General features: G+C 40.2%; 1 protein-coding gene across 2 annotated transcripts in view; it reads left to right on the top strand.

The window, feature by feature from the left end:
* Lrig2 (leucine-rich repeats and immunoglobulin-like domains 2) overlaps positions 1 to 16,412 on the top strand; it is a 63,680-nt gene that overhangs the window by 3,619 nt on the left and 43,649 nt on the right. For both annotated transcript variants that reach the window (XM_087624592.1, NM_001107710.1), the window contains 3 exon segments: positions 11,200 to 11,265; positions 14,017 to 14,091; positions 14,345 to 14,479. In XM_087624592.1, the coding sequence (XP_087480718.1) occupies positions 11,200 to 11,265; positions 14,017 to 14,091; positions 14,345 to 14,479 (276 nt within the window).

Below are 16,412 nucleotides of genomic sequence, written 5' to 3'. Positions count from 1 at the left end.
TTCAATTCCCAGCACTGTAGTCCTAGGGGGTCCGAGGCCAGGGCTGTACAAAGAAACCCTGTCTCAAAAAACCAAGAGGGGTGTGGGGTAATCACATAGTTTTTTAATGCTTGAAAATATATTTCTCTCATCTTAGTAAATAGCTTTTTTAAATGGATATTTTTTATTTTTAGTGTGTGTATGTGTGTTTCTCAATCTGCCTGTCTGTCTGTCCATCCGTGTACATACAAGTGCCTGGAGGCATCAGATCTTCATGAAGTAGGGTGTTGTGAACTGCTAGGAATTGAACTCAGCTCTCTGGGAGAGCTCTATGTGGTCTTAGGTGCTGATCATCTATCCACCCCAATCTTAGAGTTCTAAATTTTTGTGGGGAGGCAATGTATTGTAAGATTATGAGATTGTCATTTCACATTATTTTGAGTCAGAGACTCTCAGTTAAACCAAGATCTAGTCGTACTAGCTAGCTTGCTGGGGGAACCCTTCTCTCTGTCCTTGGAGACTAGAATTACAGGTGGGCCATCACACCCACCCAATGTTAATGTGGGTTCTAGGGACCTGAACTTCAGTCTTTAACTTGCCAAGTACTTTTAACTGCAGAACCATCTTCCTAGCTCTGCTGTATTCTTTAAAGTGTGTCCTAAGCCTAATGAAAAACTGGCATTTAACCAATGATAAAGAGCATATTAAAAGCTTAGCAAAAATGGTTTTTAGAAGGGCTTTTAATGTGTTCTTATATTTTCTTTTATGTGCCAAAGTAGATGACTCAACTAATTCTCTATTACTCTAGTCATGAAAAATGTTAGGATGTTCATTTGATACAAATTAAAATCAGAGCTATTTAAATAATTTTACCCCAACCAAATTACTACATTGTGTTTAGGATAATCTCCACAAGAGTCGACTAGTTTATGTACTTAACTTTTTTTTTCCATTTTGTTTTTGTTTTGTTGTGACAGGGTTTTTCTGTGTAGCCCTGGCTGTCCTTTACTCGATTTATAGAGCAGGCTGGCCTTGAATTCACAGAGATCCCCCTGCATCTGTCTCCTGAGATAAACTTTACTTTTTTTTTTTAAAGGAATGTGCTTCTGCTTCTGTTGCCCTTTCCAAAGTAATAGGAAAAAAAGGGACTGTAATTTTGTTATTTGAAAAATAATGGCAGGATAACTAGTGATGAACAGTTTTAAAATTAAACAGTAAACAGTTCAATAGCAGAAACTGCACCATAAGAATTGAAAACTAAATGCTATTTCTTTTGGGTTTCTCTTATTTTGTTTTTAATATTTCAAAATACAGCTTACTCCTATAATTTACATCTTGGCAAGTTTCACTGGTAAAAGTATCCTTAGCATAAGCATCTTCTCTGGAAGCCAGGCGATGTGACGCACACCTTCAATCCTGGCACTTGGAAGCAGAGGCAGGTGGATCTCAGTGCGTTCAAGGCCAGCCTGGTCTACAGAGGGAGTTCTAGGACTACCAAGACTACACAGAGAGACCCTGTTTTGAAAAACCAAAATAAAATAAGACAAACTAAAAACAGAGTCTCTCCGGGAAGCTGTTCAACCTGGTGCTGGTTTATCTGATATTACTGTTGAGAGGCTAGGGAGGTGGGCTCAGTGGGTGAGAGTGCCGCTGAGAAAGCAAGGTGACGCGAGTTAAAATCCAGTCCCTAGCAGTCACAGAGCACGTGGGCATGGCTGTGCATGCCTGCAACCAGTGTATTTGGGGAGCCATGTGGGTCCCAGGAGCGTGATAGCCAGCCAGTCTAGGTAAAATGGTGAGCTTCAGGTTCATTTAGAGACCTTTTCTTAAAAAGTAAGATGGACAGATCTGGAGAGGTGGCTCAGTAGTTAAGAACTAATTTAAATTCTTCCTACAAAATAATAAAAAACCAAACAGAACCTATGTTATAGAGGAATGAGGTATTGTTGTTTTAGTGATGAGAAAGCCAATTGATATGATTTGTAATTAGGTCTTCACTGCAGTTAAAAAAGTTTTGGTGTGGGGATGTGCATAGGCATGACGTGTGCCTGTGTGGCACATGAGTGTGGAAGTCAGAGAACAACTTTGTAGAGTCTGTTCTCTTCCACTTTGGATTCCAGGGATCAAACTTAGGTTGTACAAGTTCCTTTACCCACTGAGCTTTCTCACCAGCCCTTAAAACAATGTTTTGAATGGTAAGATAGCTTTTTTGGTGTTGCTTGTTTTCAGACAAGGACTCCCTATTGCACTCTAGTTGGCCTGTAACTCACAGAGATCCCACTTGCATCCACCTTCTACCAGCAGCTAAGCCAGCTTGTTTTTAATGTTCATTTCACATTTTAGAGTCTTAGCTCAGTAATTATAAATAGTGTGATGAAGACGTGAATTCAATTGATTCTCAGAAATGCTCATAAATAACGGAAAAATACCTTATCATTCTCTCTTTTTTTTTTTTTTTTTTTGGTTTTTTTTTTTTCAGAGCTGGGGACCGAACCCAGAGGCTTGTGCTTCCTAGGCAAGCGCTCTACCACTGAGTTAAATCCCCAACCCCTTATCATTCTTTATAGCATTGACTCTCATCAACATTATTTCCAGACTTTCTCCTTTCTTTTGCGACAGTTTTGCTTTATATTGTTCAGGCTGGCCTCTTTCCCATGTCTTCCTGCTTTCATCTCTGAGTGCTGGGATTGCACATGTATCACTACACTAGTCTGTTACTTTACTTTTAAAGTTTATTTTATTATTTTTAATTATGTATGTGACTCTTACCTTCAGTCGTAGGTTATTAGTAGCTCCTCGGTCAGGCACGGGGCATGGGGTGGGGTGCGCCTCCCCATTTATGCTGGAGTTTTGGCTGGCTCCATCTTGTGCAGTGCACGTTCGTGAGTGCAGTAGCTGTACCTTTTCAGTGTTCTCTCCCCATTCACCTGCTCCCACATTCTCTCCGCCCCTCTGTGGAGGTAACTCTCTCAACCTTGGAGGCACCGCCATGTGGGTGGGGAGGATGATGGTGGATGATTCAGCCACAGTTCAGCACTCACACTTACTTAGGCTCCCCTCTGTGATCAGGCATGAAGAGTTTTTAAATTTTTTTTCCATGATCAGCTATTAAAATAGAATGGAGATATTTAAGATGGAAAAGTAAAAATTCTTTTGTCATACTTAAGAAAAGCCACTGTTGTTTGCTAGATAGGGGTCTTACAAATATATGTATCTTTTACCTTTCTTTTGGAAACACAAATGAAACAACTGTATAGTTTGTATAAATATGTGTATATATGTTTTACTGGTTGCAGAAAACTGTAGGATGGAACTTTTTTATTTTTATTTTTTCTGGAGCTGAGGACTGAATCCAGGGCCTTGGGCTTGCTAGGCAAGTGCTCTACCCCTGAGCTAAATCCCCAGGCCCATGGATGGAACTTTCTCAAGTTACTTGACTGACCTTGATATCATGTAGGTTTTGTTTAAGGTTTTTTTTTTTAACAATAACTTCTTGGTAATTAAATGATTACATATGTAGAATAGATTCTTAGAAGTTGTATTAATGCATGATTCTGGTATATCAAGTAGCGTGATATTGGTGTATACCCCAATATGTTGACTAGGTTTTTGGTAGTCTATCCATTTTCTTATTGCTATTTATCTCATGGAGTCAGAGTTCAGAATCATTGTTTAAGATTATGGCTTTAAAATTTTAATGTAGGGAACTTGGCCTGGTGGTGCATGATAATTCCCAGTTATTCCAGAGGCTGAGCAAGGAGTGTTGTAGGTTCAAGGCCAATCTGAGCAATTTAGTGAGATTCTGTCTTAAAAAATGAAAGACAGGGCTAGAGAGATGACTCAGAGAGGTTAAGAGCACTTGCTGTTCATACAGAAGATATGGGTCTAGTTCTCAGCACCCACAGGACAGCTTATAACAGTCCAGTTCCAGGAGATCCAACACTTAAGATATATTTATGAATTTGTTTTAAGTGTGTGTGTGTGTGTGTGTGTGTGTGTGTGTGTGTGTGTGTATGTAGTATGTGTATGTTCTAGGTGCCTTTGGGGTCTAGAAGAGGCCATTGAATCCCCTGGAGTTAGAGTTATAGGCAATTGTGAGCTGTAAAATGTGAGTTCTGGGAACTGAGCTCAGGTCCTCTGCAAGAGTAGTATGTACTTATAATCCCAGAGCCAACTGATTAGCCAAAAAGTAAGCTACAATAAATTAAACAAACAAACAAACAAATAAATAAAATAGAGGACTCAGCAGTTTTACAGCCTAGTGGTAAAAATGCTTACCTAACAGGTATAGGGCCTGAGGTTCAGTCCTAGTACTGCAGGGAGATAGGGAGTAGTATTAGTCAGCTTTACACACACACGCACACACACACACACACACACACACACACACACACACACACACACACACACACTGTTTGACTAGTCCACAATGGGTTGTCTCCTGACTAAAAGTTCAGAAATCTAATAGTTCAGCCCATGAGGCTGAACATGTCTTCAGTATACACCAGAATTCCAAAGAAGTAAGCTCTCATACTACCACTGAAGGAATGGACTTGCCAGCAAGAGTGAGGGCAGCAGTCAAAAAGCAAGAGCTTCCTTGTTTCATGTTCTTTATAGCCTGTCACTAGAAGGGATGGCCCAGATTTAAGGTGGATCATTTTACCTCAAAAGATCCAGATTTCAGAGTGTCTTCTCCTTGAATGATCCAATGAAGAAAAATGCCTCATAGGTGTTTGGATGTTGGCTAATTCCAGATGTAGTCAAGTTGACCACGAATATCCATCACACTAAGGTAGGGGAGTATTTCCAACTAAGGCTTTGCCTTGGGAAATGGATTATACCTGCGTACTTAAAAGAGATGGCGCAGGACCATTGTTTTATTTCAGATACCTTTATACACTGACCTCTGTGTTAATGATTTTATTTATATATTTAAAGCAGTCCTGTAAAGTCTGTGCCGGCATTCACAGTTTATATTAGAAAAGACTCAAGTGAAGTATAGAGAGGTTAAGTGTTTTGTCCACGCTTCCTGAACTGGCTGTGCAAAGACTAGGGTCTTGTTTCCTCTATTGTTATGATAGTCCCAAGGAGCAGTACTTTAAGTGGTTAAGAACCTAAGGAAAGCAGTGTGGGCATGTAGGCTTGTAATCCAGCTAGCTACCCAGGAGGCTGAGGAAGCAGATTGCGAGTTGAAGGGCTGCCTGGCAGCAGAGACACCTTTTTAGATGAAAAATAAAGAGAGCTGGAGATGTAGCCCAGTGGGAAGTGCTACTTCCCAGTACCACAGAATCTCAGTAATAATATCTAGTAGTAGAAGAACAAAACGTGCCCTTTATGTTTGAAATGAGTGTCCCTATCATCCTATTGTTTGAATCTTTTTTTTTTTTTTGGTTCTTTTTTTCGGAGCTGGGGACCGAACCCAGGGCCTTGCGCTTCCTAGGCAAGCGCTCTACCACTGAGCTAAATCCCCAACCCCTGTTTGAATCTTTATAAAGGATATGCTTAGAAAGCAGTGGTTCTCAACTTTCAACCTTCCCAGGGTGTGACCCTTTAATACAGTTCCTCAGGTCCTGGTGATCCCTAACTAATTTTTCTACTATTATGAATTATAATGTAAATATCTGTGTTTTCTGACAGGTTTAGAACCACTGTTATATAGCAATATCAGGTTTAGGGTTTTTTTTTTTTTTTTTTGTTTTGTTTTGTTTTTTTGTCATTGTGGTGGTAAAATAACCTTACAGAATCCACTTAAGTGGAAAAAGAGTTCTGAAAGCGTTATTTTGGCTCTTTTTTTTTTTTTTTTTTTTTTTTGGACAGGGTTTCACTGTGTATCCCTGGCTGTCACTTTGTAGACTAGCCTGACCTCAAATTCACAGAGATCCACCTGCTGCTGCCACCCAAGTGCTGGGATCAAAGGCGTGCATTACCAACTGCCTGGCTTGGCTCATAGGTTTGAGAGGTATAGTTTGTCACAGAAGGGAAGGTGTGATGTCAGGAGCAGTTTGGACTGTGGCTGTGGTTGGGTATGTGGCATTGATACCCAGGAAGCAGAAAGCCCAGGTGGGAAGTGGAGCTGACACATTATCAAGTCCTGCCCTCCAGGTCTCATTTGCCCTTGGTAATAATGCACACCTTCCTCATCCAGCTCGATAGCTGGGAACTGTGTGCAGCTGCTCGAGCCTGAGGTGGAAATTACATGTGCATACAGCAATACTGTGTTAGAAATAGTACAAAGGAGACAAGAGAGTTTTGTTTGGAGAGTAGCACTATGCATGGTATACCCTCAAATTGTACTTACATGGCACTGAACCTGGGTCTTTGTGAGACCATTAAGTTCTTTTAACTGCTGAACCATCTCTCCAGACTATGGATTTTTGTTTTTATTTTGTGATTATATCTCTCCATGTAACCCTAGCTGTCCTCACTGTGCAGATCAGGCAGACCTAGTAATTTGATGCATGCTGGGCAAGCACCCTACCAGTAGACTATATTCCTTGCCCTTTAAAAAAAAAAAACACAAGTTCTCACTAAGTTGCCAAGGTTGGCCTCCAACTTGTAGTCTTCCTGCTTCAGTCTTCCAGATTTACAGTTCTGAGCCATGTTGCTTGGCTAGATGTGTGTGTGTGTGTGTGTGTGTGTGTGCGCGCGCGCGCGCGCATGTGTTTTAGTGTGTTTTAAATATCCTTTGTAAAAGACTCCCTTATTGGGGACGTTGTTATCGTTGAAGTTAATAATGCTTTGATTCTTGAAAACAAGAAAAGATTATTGACACAGAAGTGGGCAGACCTGAGTGGGCAGAAGAAAACTGAACTCTGTGGCTGCAGGAATTCTTTGTAGTTGGCTTGCAGAACTCGTGATTTTTCTGAGCATTCTGTAAATAATTTACACCCTGATGGCACTGCACAACCACAGTAATGGCACCTCTGGCTCCGGATGATATAGCACTTTAATAATTGATCGCTTTTTGCAGCTGCTTCCCTGTAGCATGAGTGGGAGGGAAGAGACCTTTACATATCAGTCATCCATCATTACTTATATTTGTACTGTTAGAAAACACAGGAAGGACTATTGATTATTAAATACATTTTGGGGATAGTAAAGGGAATAGTTGGGGCTTTCATTCTAATAATAGCAGTGCCTGTGATGCCTTACCAAACCCTAAGTCTTCCTGGTAGATAATGATGTCTATGTCTATGTATATGGTATGCATATGCATTTTGCATATTGTAGCATATATGTCTGTGCAGATGTGGGTTCACATTTGTGCACATGGGTGAAGGAGGTTCAAGGTTGGTGTTGGGAGTATTTCTTTGAGCAGGGGCCTTCAGTTGAACCCAGAGCTCATGGAACTTGTTACCTATCCAGGTTGGTCTTGGGATCTTGTTGCTGCCTTGTAAGTGCTTGAATTACAAGTGGGCTTTCTGGACCATGTAGCATTTATGTGGGTAAAAGGGGTCCAAACTCTGGTCTCTAAGATTGCATGACAAGCATCTTTTGTCTCCTCAGGTTGTTGATAGTTAACTCTTGATTGCATTCCTTCCTAAGAGTTCTCCCATGGGTGCCACTCAGTGTTAATATAGAGTCCTTGACCAATTAATTTCTTTTCTTTCTTCTTCTTTTTTTTTGTTTTTTATTTTTTTAAAGATTTACTTATTTATGTATATAACTGCACTGTCCTTGACACACCAGAAGAAAGCATCAGATTGAATTACAGATGGTTGTGAGACACCATATGGTTGCTGGGAATTGAACTCATGACCTTTGGGGTAGCAGCCAGTGCTCTTAACCGCTGAGCCATCCCTCTAGCCCCTGTTTTTTTCTAGACATGTTTTCTCTGTGTACCACTGGCTGTCTTGGTAACTTGCTCTGTGCCTTGAGCTCAAGAGAGCCACCTGCCTCTGCCTCTGGCATGCGTGTCCACTACCTTGTCCAAACAATTTCTTTTAAATAAAATTCTTTAAAAGATAGTTTTATATCAGTAAATTAAGCTCTTAAATGAAATGGGTGAGATTTACTGATGAGCAGGCATGAATCTTGGTGAGAGCAAATTGTTCGGCTGTGTCATCCAAGCCTTCGTGTACTTGCCAACTGCCTGACAGCACAGGGAAACAGATTGATCTGTAGTGTTTCTCTAGTGTGCCCTATCACTAGCCGTATTGTAACATGTAGTTCTCTGGGCAAACAGCTTGTGTGGACTAGGTTCTACTTGAGCATTGTAAAAACGACAGGTGTCAGTCAGGTAAATTTTTTAAAGATAGTTTAAACATTTAAATGCAGGGTGCTGGAGAGATGGCTCAGTGGTTAAGAGCACTGGTTACTCTTCCAGAGGTCCTGAGTTCAATTCCCAGCAACCACATAATGGCTCACAACCATCTGTAATGGGATCCGATGTCCTCTTCTGGTGTATCTGAAGATGGCTAGATGTGTACTCATATAAATAAAATAAATCTGGGGTTGGGGATTTAGCTCAGCGGTAGAGCACTTGCCTACCGAGCACAAGGCCCTGGGTTTGGTCCCCAGCTCCGAAAAAAGAAAAGAAAAAAAAAATAAATCTAAGAATTTTTTTTTAAACTCATGATGAATTTTAGTGAAGTTTCTACTCTAATAAACTACTTGGTAGAGATGGGATGACATTTTGAATAAATAGCTTCTCTACTTTTAGTTTTGTGTGACTTTGGATTAGCAAGTTATTCGTTTATGTTTGTTTTATATATAAGCACAGTGAGGAATATTCACCTCGCAGTTATGTGCTAATTCATCTGGTAGTACACAGAAGACTGCAACTTAATAAATATTAAGCCAGAACTGTCACCATCATCAACATAATTTGAAGATTTATTACCTTTTCCAGAAGTTAGGTAGTTCTTTTTAGGATGACCAAATTCTTTGACTAGGTCTTGCTATGAGCACAGGTCAGCCTTACACTCTCCTTCAGTGTTAACCTTTATGTATTTATTACCTCTGCATATCCAGCTCAGTTCGAGTTACAGAAACTCTTATTTTGACTTGTGAAGTCTACCTTCAGATTTGTTTACAGCTGACTGGCGGTGGGAGCATGTGGCTTTAGTCCCAGCACTTGGGAGGCAAAAGACAGGTGGATCTCTGTGTATTCAAGATCAGCCTAGTGTACATAGCTAGTTTCAGAACACACAGGGCTCCAAAAAGAAAACCTGCCTCAAAAAAAAAATTGTAGTTGATCTGGTATAATATAATCACTACAAGAGATGAAAAAACCCATTGTTAAGAAAGCAAAGGACAGGGCTGGAGAGATGGCTCAGAGGTTAAGAGCACTGACTGCTCTTCCAGAGGTCCTGCGTTCAATTCCCAGCAACCACATGGTGGCTCACAACCATCTGTAATGGGATCTGATGCCTTCTTCTGGTGTGCATGAAGACAGCCACGATGTACTTATATAGAATAAATAAATCTTAAAAAAAAAAAAAGAAAGCAAAGGACAAAAAATGCATTACAATTTGTGTAAAAATTTGTTGGTGTGTGTATAAAATATTTAGAGGGTTGTATACATAGTATTTCATTTGTTGCTATTAGAAAAAGATAAACTGTTAGGAAGCTAGTGACAAGGACAGAAGACTTTAATATCCTTTTATCCTTTTTAAATTTTATTTTATTTTTTATTTTTGGGACAGGGTCACAGTGTCTCACTGTGTAACCTTAGCTGGCTTGGAACTCACAGAGATCTGCCTAATTCTGCCTTCCAGGTGCACAACCACACCTAGCTTGTTTGGTTTTGAGAAAAGACTTTGGTATGTAGTCTAGGTTGGACTATAGTTTATGCCCTACCCACCTCAGCCTTCCAATTGGGTCCATGCCTATATGGTTTATGCATTTTTATTGTTGAACCATATTAATATATTCTAAATTAGTAAAAGCCCCATTAAAATAGAAAAGTATTAAATCTGTTGAAATTTGGACAGATTTACTCATAAGCATTTCTTTGGTAATACTGAAATTTAGTTGCACTTTTTTTGAGACATGGTCTTTTTTTTTAAAATATTTATTTATTTATTTTATGTATGTGAGTACATTGTAGCTGTCTTCAGACACACCAGAAAAGGGCATCAGATCTCATTACAGATGACTGTGAGCCACCATGTGGTTGCTGGGTATTGAACTCAGGACCTCTGGAAGAGCAGTCAGTGCTCTTAACCACTGAGCCATCTCTCCAGCCCTCGAGACATGGTCTTTATTTTTTTATTAATTTTTTTTCTTTTTTTCGGCGTTGGGGACCAAACCCAGGGCCTTGCGCTTGCTAGGCAAGCGCTCTACCACTGAGCTAAATCCCCAACCCTGTGAGACATGGTCTTTATATGTAACCCTGGCTGGCCTAGAGTTTACAGGCAAAGTTCAAATTGAGTGATCTTCCTGCCTCTGTTTTCTTTTCTTTTTTAAAAAGAGGGGGCTGGGGATTTAGCTCAGTGGTAGAGCGCTTACCTAGGAAGCGCAAGGCCCTGGGTTCGGTCCCCAGCTCCGAAAAAAAGAACCAAAAAAAAAAAGAAAAGAGATTTATTTATTTATTATATATAAGTACACTGTAGCTATCTTCAGACACACCGACACACCAGAAGAGGGCATTAGATCTCATAACAGATGGTTGTGAGTCGCCATGTGGTTGCTGGACTTTGAACTCAGGACCTCTGGAAGAGCAGTTGTGCTCTTAATCCCATGTCTCCAGTCCTTGCTTCTGTTTTCTTAGTGTTGAGATTACAGACAGTTTAGCATCATGCCTGACTTAAAATTCACATTTAGGGGCTGGCTAAACTCTGGCCTTAATGGGAGAGGGTGCGTTTAGTGTAACAGTGACTAGGCAGGTTGTTGGTGGTGATGGTAGTGATAGTGGTGTTAGTGGAGGGATGATATCTAGAGGGGGGCTTCCCCTTTTCAGAAGAGAAGGGGAAGGTAGAATGGGGGGAGGACTTGTGTGAGGAGGTACTGGAGGAGAGGAAGGGCTGATACTGAGTTGTAGAGTGAGTAAATAAATAAATACATAAATGAATTAAACAAAATGGAAAAATTACCTTTGTAGGACTTAGTATCCTGTTTTAGTTTTGTACTTCCTCCCTTCTCCCTTCCTTGGGCACACCAGAGAGTTGCCCAAGTCTTAGCCCCTCTACTCTGAGAGATGTCTTCCTAGCTCCTGCTCTGTTTGATTTTCCTCTGGGTTTTAGTTCCCCCCACTAAGCTCAGATATTTGTCTTTTAGGGATTTGAGTCATAACCGGTTGTCTAACTGGAACATCAGCTTGGAATCAGAAACATTACAAGAAGTGTAAGTTATTTTTATTCATTCAATATTAAAGTTTTTGAAGTAGCCTGATTATGAATTTGAATATTTTTGGTGTGTATTTGTGTGTCTGTGTGTGTACCTGAGCACTGTATGTGCTTGTGGATTCCAGAGATCAACATTTAGTTTCTTCCTGAGTTGCTTGTGTGCCTTACTTATTTAAAATAATGCTTTTATTTATCTTTTGTGAATTTCATATAGTTTGATCATATTATTTCCCTTTCCCCATCTTTTCCCAGATCCTAACATACTTCCCTATCCTGCCAACCTCATGTTCTCTCTCTCTCTCTCTCTTTTTTTTTTTTTTGTTTTTTGAAAAAGGGTTTCACTGTGTAGCCCTCAATTGACAGGAACTCACTTTGTGGATCAGTCTGGCCTTGAACTCACAATAAATCCACTTGCCTCTGCCACCAAACCCGGCATCTTTTTTCTCTCTTAAAAAACAAAAAGTAAGTGCTGAAGAGATGATGGCTCAGTGGTTATGAGCACTGACTGCTCTTCCAAAGGACCTGGATTCAAGACCCAGCACCCATATAGCAGCACACGTCTGTCTCCAAGATCTGACACATACATACAGTCAGGCAAAACATCAATGCATATAAAATAAAATTAGATAAATTAGAAAAGAACAAAAACTAAACAAACAAACAAATAAGGAGTCTCATTTGTGTGGCTAGCTCTTCCTGAGCCTGGAGCCTTCCCTAGATCATGGTTGATAGATGCAGTAGCACTCCATTGATGAAAAGGGATTTCCTCTCCTAGCAGTTTCCAGTTGTAAATAGCTCCTTGTCTTGGAGTGGGACTTTGTGCCCCTTCCCCTTGCTTGAGATTTTGTCTGACTTGAGCTTGTGCAGGCCTTGTGTATGCTCTCATAGTTTTGAGTTCACATGTGGATTGCCCTGTTGTGTCTAAGAAGACAGCTGTTTCCTTGAAGTTACCTCTGGCTCTTAGGATCTTTCTGCCTGCTCTCTTTCATAGATCCCTGATCCTAGATGGGAGAGTCTGGTATAGATTTCAGATTTAGGGCTGAGCATTCCAAAGTCTCTTTCTCTCTGCACATTGAATAGTTAGTTCCCATCTACTGTAAGAAGCTTCTCTGATGAGGGTTGAGAGAAACACTGATCTGTGTGCACAGCACTGTGTCATTAGTTGTTTCATTGATGTGCTCATTTAGCAGAATAGTCATAGATTACCCCTTGGGGCCTATGACCTATCTAGCTTCAGGCTCTTAGCCTCATTCTACCTTTTTTTTTTTTCTTTTTTAAGCATCATCTTTGAAATCTGGACCTCATAGACTGGTAATTGATCATCAGGGATCCAACTATCTCCACTTTCCCACCTCAATACTGGGTGTACAGATGTGTGCTGCTCTGTTCAGCTTTGTGTTGGTTTTAGGAATCCAAACTCAGGTCCTCATGTTTGTATAGCAAGACTTACTGTCTGGACCATTTCTCCAGTATGAATTTGGGAATATTTCAGCTGTGAAAACAACTGAAGGAATTGAAGGCTGGAGAGATGGCTTTGTGGTTAAGAGCACTTGAGGCTCTTCCAGAGGACCTGAGTTCCATACTCAACAACCATGTGAGGCAGCCCACAACCGCTCTACTACCCTACTACTGAGCCACAACTCTATCCCACCCTCTTTTAAAAATTAATTTCTAAAATTAAAATATAACTGCAGTACTTCTTCAGTCCCCTTTTAAAAAACCTTTTTATTATTATTTCATGTGTATGGATGGTTTGCCTGTGTATATGTCTGTGCACCACATGCATGCAGGATTCACAGAGGCCAGAGCAGGAAGTCAGATACTCTGGAACTGGAGTTAGAGATAGTTGTGAGTTGCCATGTGGGTGCGGTGAATCAAACCTGGGTCTTCTGGAAGAGCACTCAGTGCTTTTAACCATGGAACTATCTCTTCAGCCCCTCAGTCCCCTCTTTTAAAAAAGACAGTATCTTGCTAAATAGCTTAGATTGGTCTAGAACATACCGTGTAGGACAGGCTGGCCAATGGACCTGTGCATCTTCTTACATACATCAAAGGACTGGGGTTACTGGCCTGTGTCATCATACCTGGCACAAGCCTTTGTAATACTGATTTTTCTTCTTCTTTTTTGTTGCTCTTGTTTTTTTGATACAGTCTTTCTGTTATACAGTCAGACTGGTTTTGAACTTACTTTCTCCTTCCTGTTCCTCCGAAGTAATGAAGTTACAGATGTGCTAGACCCACATCCAGCATCTAATTCTGACTTTAATGGTAGATCATTACTATGAAGTAGCACATGAAAATTGCTAATTTCTCAGAGCTGAAGAGGTAGCTCAGTGGTTAAGCACACTTACTGCTCTTGTAGAGGACCTGAGTTTTGTTTCCAACACCTACACTGGGTGGCTACCACTGTAATTCAAGCTTCAGGGGATCTGATGCCACTGCACTTCTTCTCCTCATGTAATTAGAAATAATAAAAGTCTTAAAAGTATCTAATTTCAGGCTGGGGATTTAGCTCAGTGGTAGAGCGCTTACCTAGGAAGCACAAGGCCCTGGGTTCGGTCCCCAGCTCCGAAAAAAAAGAACCAAAAAAAAAAAAAAGTATCTAATTTCTCAGAATGATATATTTGTCTAACTTAGTCTGAGTCATAGGCCCTTTCAAATTTGGATATATTAAGATATTAGCCAAAAACCAGAATTCAAGAGGTAATTTCCATTATTTAACTTTAAAACTATTTTCTCTTTTGCTTAGGAAAATGAATTACAATGAGCTAACAGAGATACCATATTTTGGAGAACCAACACCTAATATTACTCAACTTTCATTGTAAGTTAAGATTTTAGATCTCTTATTTAATTATGGACTGTATATATATTGTGTGTACACACACACCCATGTATGTATATATAGAAGTCCCTGGTTTGGAGAGCCAACACCTGCTACCACTCTGCCTTCACTGTAGCAGTGCATGCTGTCGTTTGTTTTTTGAGTACCTGTACTGTTGATCCTAATTATTCAGTACCTTTGTGACCTGGGTTGGGTCACTGACAATAACTTCAATATAATCCTTCTTTTGTAGGGTCCATAATTTAATTCCAGAAATAAATGCAGAAGCATTCCAGCTTTACTCTGCTCTTGAGAGTTTAGACCTCAGTTCCAATATAATATCAGAAATCAAGACATCTTCATTTCCTCGAATGTCACTGAAATACTTGTAAGTAAAATAGAGACTTAGATTTACTCAATTAATTGAAAGAATAGTTTATTGATTCAACTACAGTAGGCTGTGCAGGAACTGGTGTACTGCCTGCCAGTGCATTTCTGTCATTCACTGGCCATCCCTAAAGTGACTGTTGTTCATGGTAATTTTGAGGTGTGTGTTTGTAAAATGAGCTTAGTTTTGGGCTTTTCTAGTTATTTATTTCCCTACTTCACCCCAAAAGAAAGAGTGCTCTGTTGCCAGAGAAAATTGCTAGACATCAAGAACATTTATTTGGTTATTGTGCACCAGGTGATGTAATATGCACAGTGACAGTGTGCAGGTCAGAGGTCAACTGTGTGTAATTGGGTGTTTTCCTTCCATCCTTTTCTTTTCTTTTCTTTTCTTTTCTTTTCTTTTTTTTCTTCTCTTCTCTTCTCTTCTCTTCTCTTCTCTTCTCTTCTCTTCTCTTCTCTTCTCTTTTCTTTTCTTTCCTTTTTTCAAGACAGGGTTTCTCTGTGTAACCCTGACTGTCTGGAACTCACTCTGTAGACTATGCTGGCCTCAAACTCAAGAGACTCACCTATTTTTGCCATTAAAGGCATGTGACACACCTGGCCAGCCTTTTCTTCTATCTTTAGGAGTGTTTCAGGGATGGAATTCAGGTTGTTAAGCTTGTTTGGCAAGCATTTTTACTTGCTAAGCCATCTTGTCAGCCCAAGATTTAGTTTGAGAGTTTTTCCATTTTAGTACTGGGAATCACATATAGGATCTAGTGATGCTCAGCAGTGTCTGTGCTGTGAGCTACATCTCCAGTCCTAGTCAGCTATTCTGTGAAAAGTAAAGAGGACTGATGTGCTGCTGGTTGTTGACCACTGGGTTACCCTGTGTGTTGGTGATGATAGTTAGCATGTGGGCTAGTTCTAAAGTCTAGTCATCCTATATTGTAACATCCTAAGTGAAATGGGAGCCATGCTTTTGTCCTTCCTTGGTTTTTTCTTTTCTCCTTCCTTCCTTCCTTCCTTCCTTCCTTCCTTCCTTCCTTCCTCCTTCCTTCCTCCCTCCCTGTCTGTCTGTCTGTCTGTCTGTCTGTCTTGTTTGTTTTGAGACAGGGCTTCCCTCTGTAGTCCTGGCTGGTATGAAACTCACAATATAGACTAGCCTGGCCCCAAATTCATAGAGAACCACCTGCCTCTATCTTCCAAGTCAGCATTGGCATTAGATTTAAGTATGTTCTCTACAAAGTCCCGCCTTCCGCTCATTTTTCAATGCTAGAGTCCAAACCTAGGACCTTACTATATCCTAGATAAGCACTCCATCACTGAGCTATACCTCCAACTCTAACATAATTAATTTTGTAGGTGAAGGGAGAAAGCAATTAAATGATGTGTGAAATAAAATAGCAATTAAGAGGCTGAGGAGAGGGCTGGAGAGATGGCTCAGCGGTTAAGAGCATTGACTGCTCTTCCAGAGGTCCTGAGTTCAAATCCCAGCAACCACATGGTGGCTCATAACCATCTGTAATGGGATCTGATGCCCTCTTCTGGTGTGTCTGAAGACAGTGACAGTATACTCACATAAAATAAATAAATAAATAAATCTTTAAAAAAAGAGGCTGAGGAGAAACAAAATTATAGAAGAAAACTTCCCTAACCTAAAGAAAGAGATGCCCAGGGGTTGGGGATTTAGCTCAGTGGTAGAGCGCTTGCCTAGGAAGCGCAAGGCCCTGGGTTCGGTCCCCAGCTCCGAAAAAAAGAACCAAAAAAAAAAAAAAAAAAAAAAAAGATTTAAAAAAAAAAAGAAAGAGATGCCCATAAACATACAAGACACATATAGAACTCCAAATAGATTGTACCAGAAAAGAAATTCCTCCTGTCACATAATAGTCAAAACACTAAATACACAAAACAAAGAATATTAAAAGCAGTAAGGGAAAAAGGTCAAGTAA

This window comes from Rattus norvegicus, chromosome 2 (genome assembly GCF_021556685.1).
Source record: "Rattus norvegicus strain SHRSP/BbbUtx chromosome 2, alternate assembly SHRSP_T2T, whole genome shotgun sequence".
Classification (NCBI taxonomy): Eukaryota; Metazoa; Chordata; class Mammalia; order Rodentia; family Muridae; genus Rattus; species Rattus norvegicus.
Note: the sequence above shows the minus strand (reverse complement) of the source record. Positions and strands in the feature narration are given on the sequence as shown.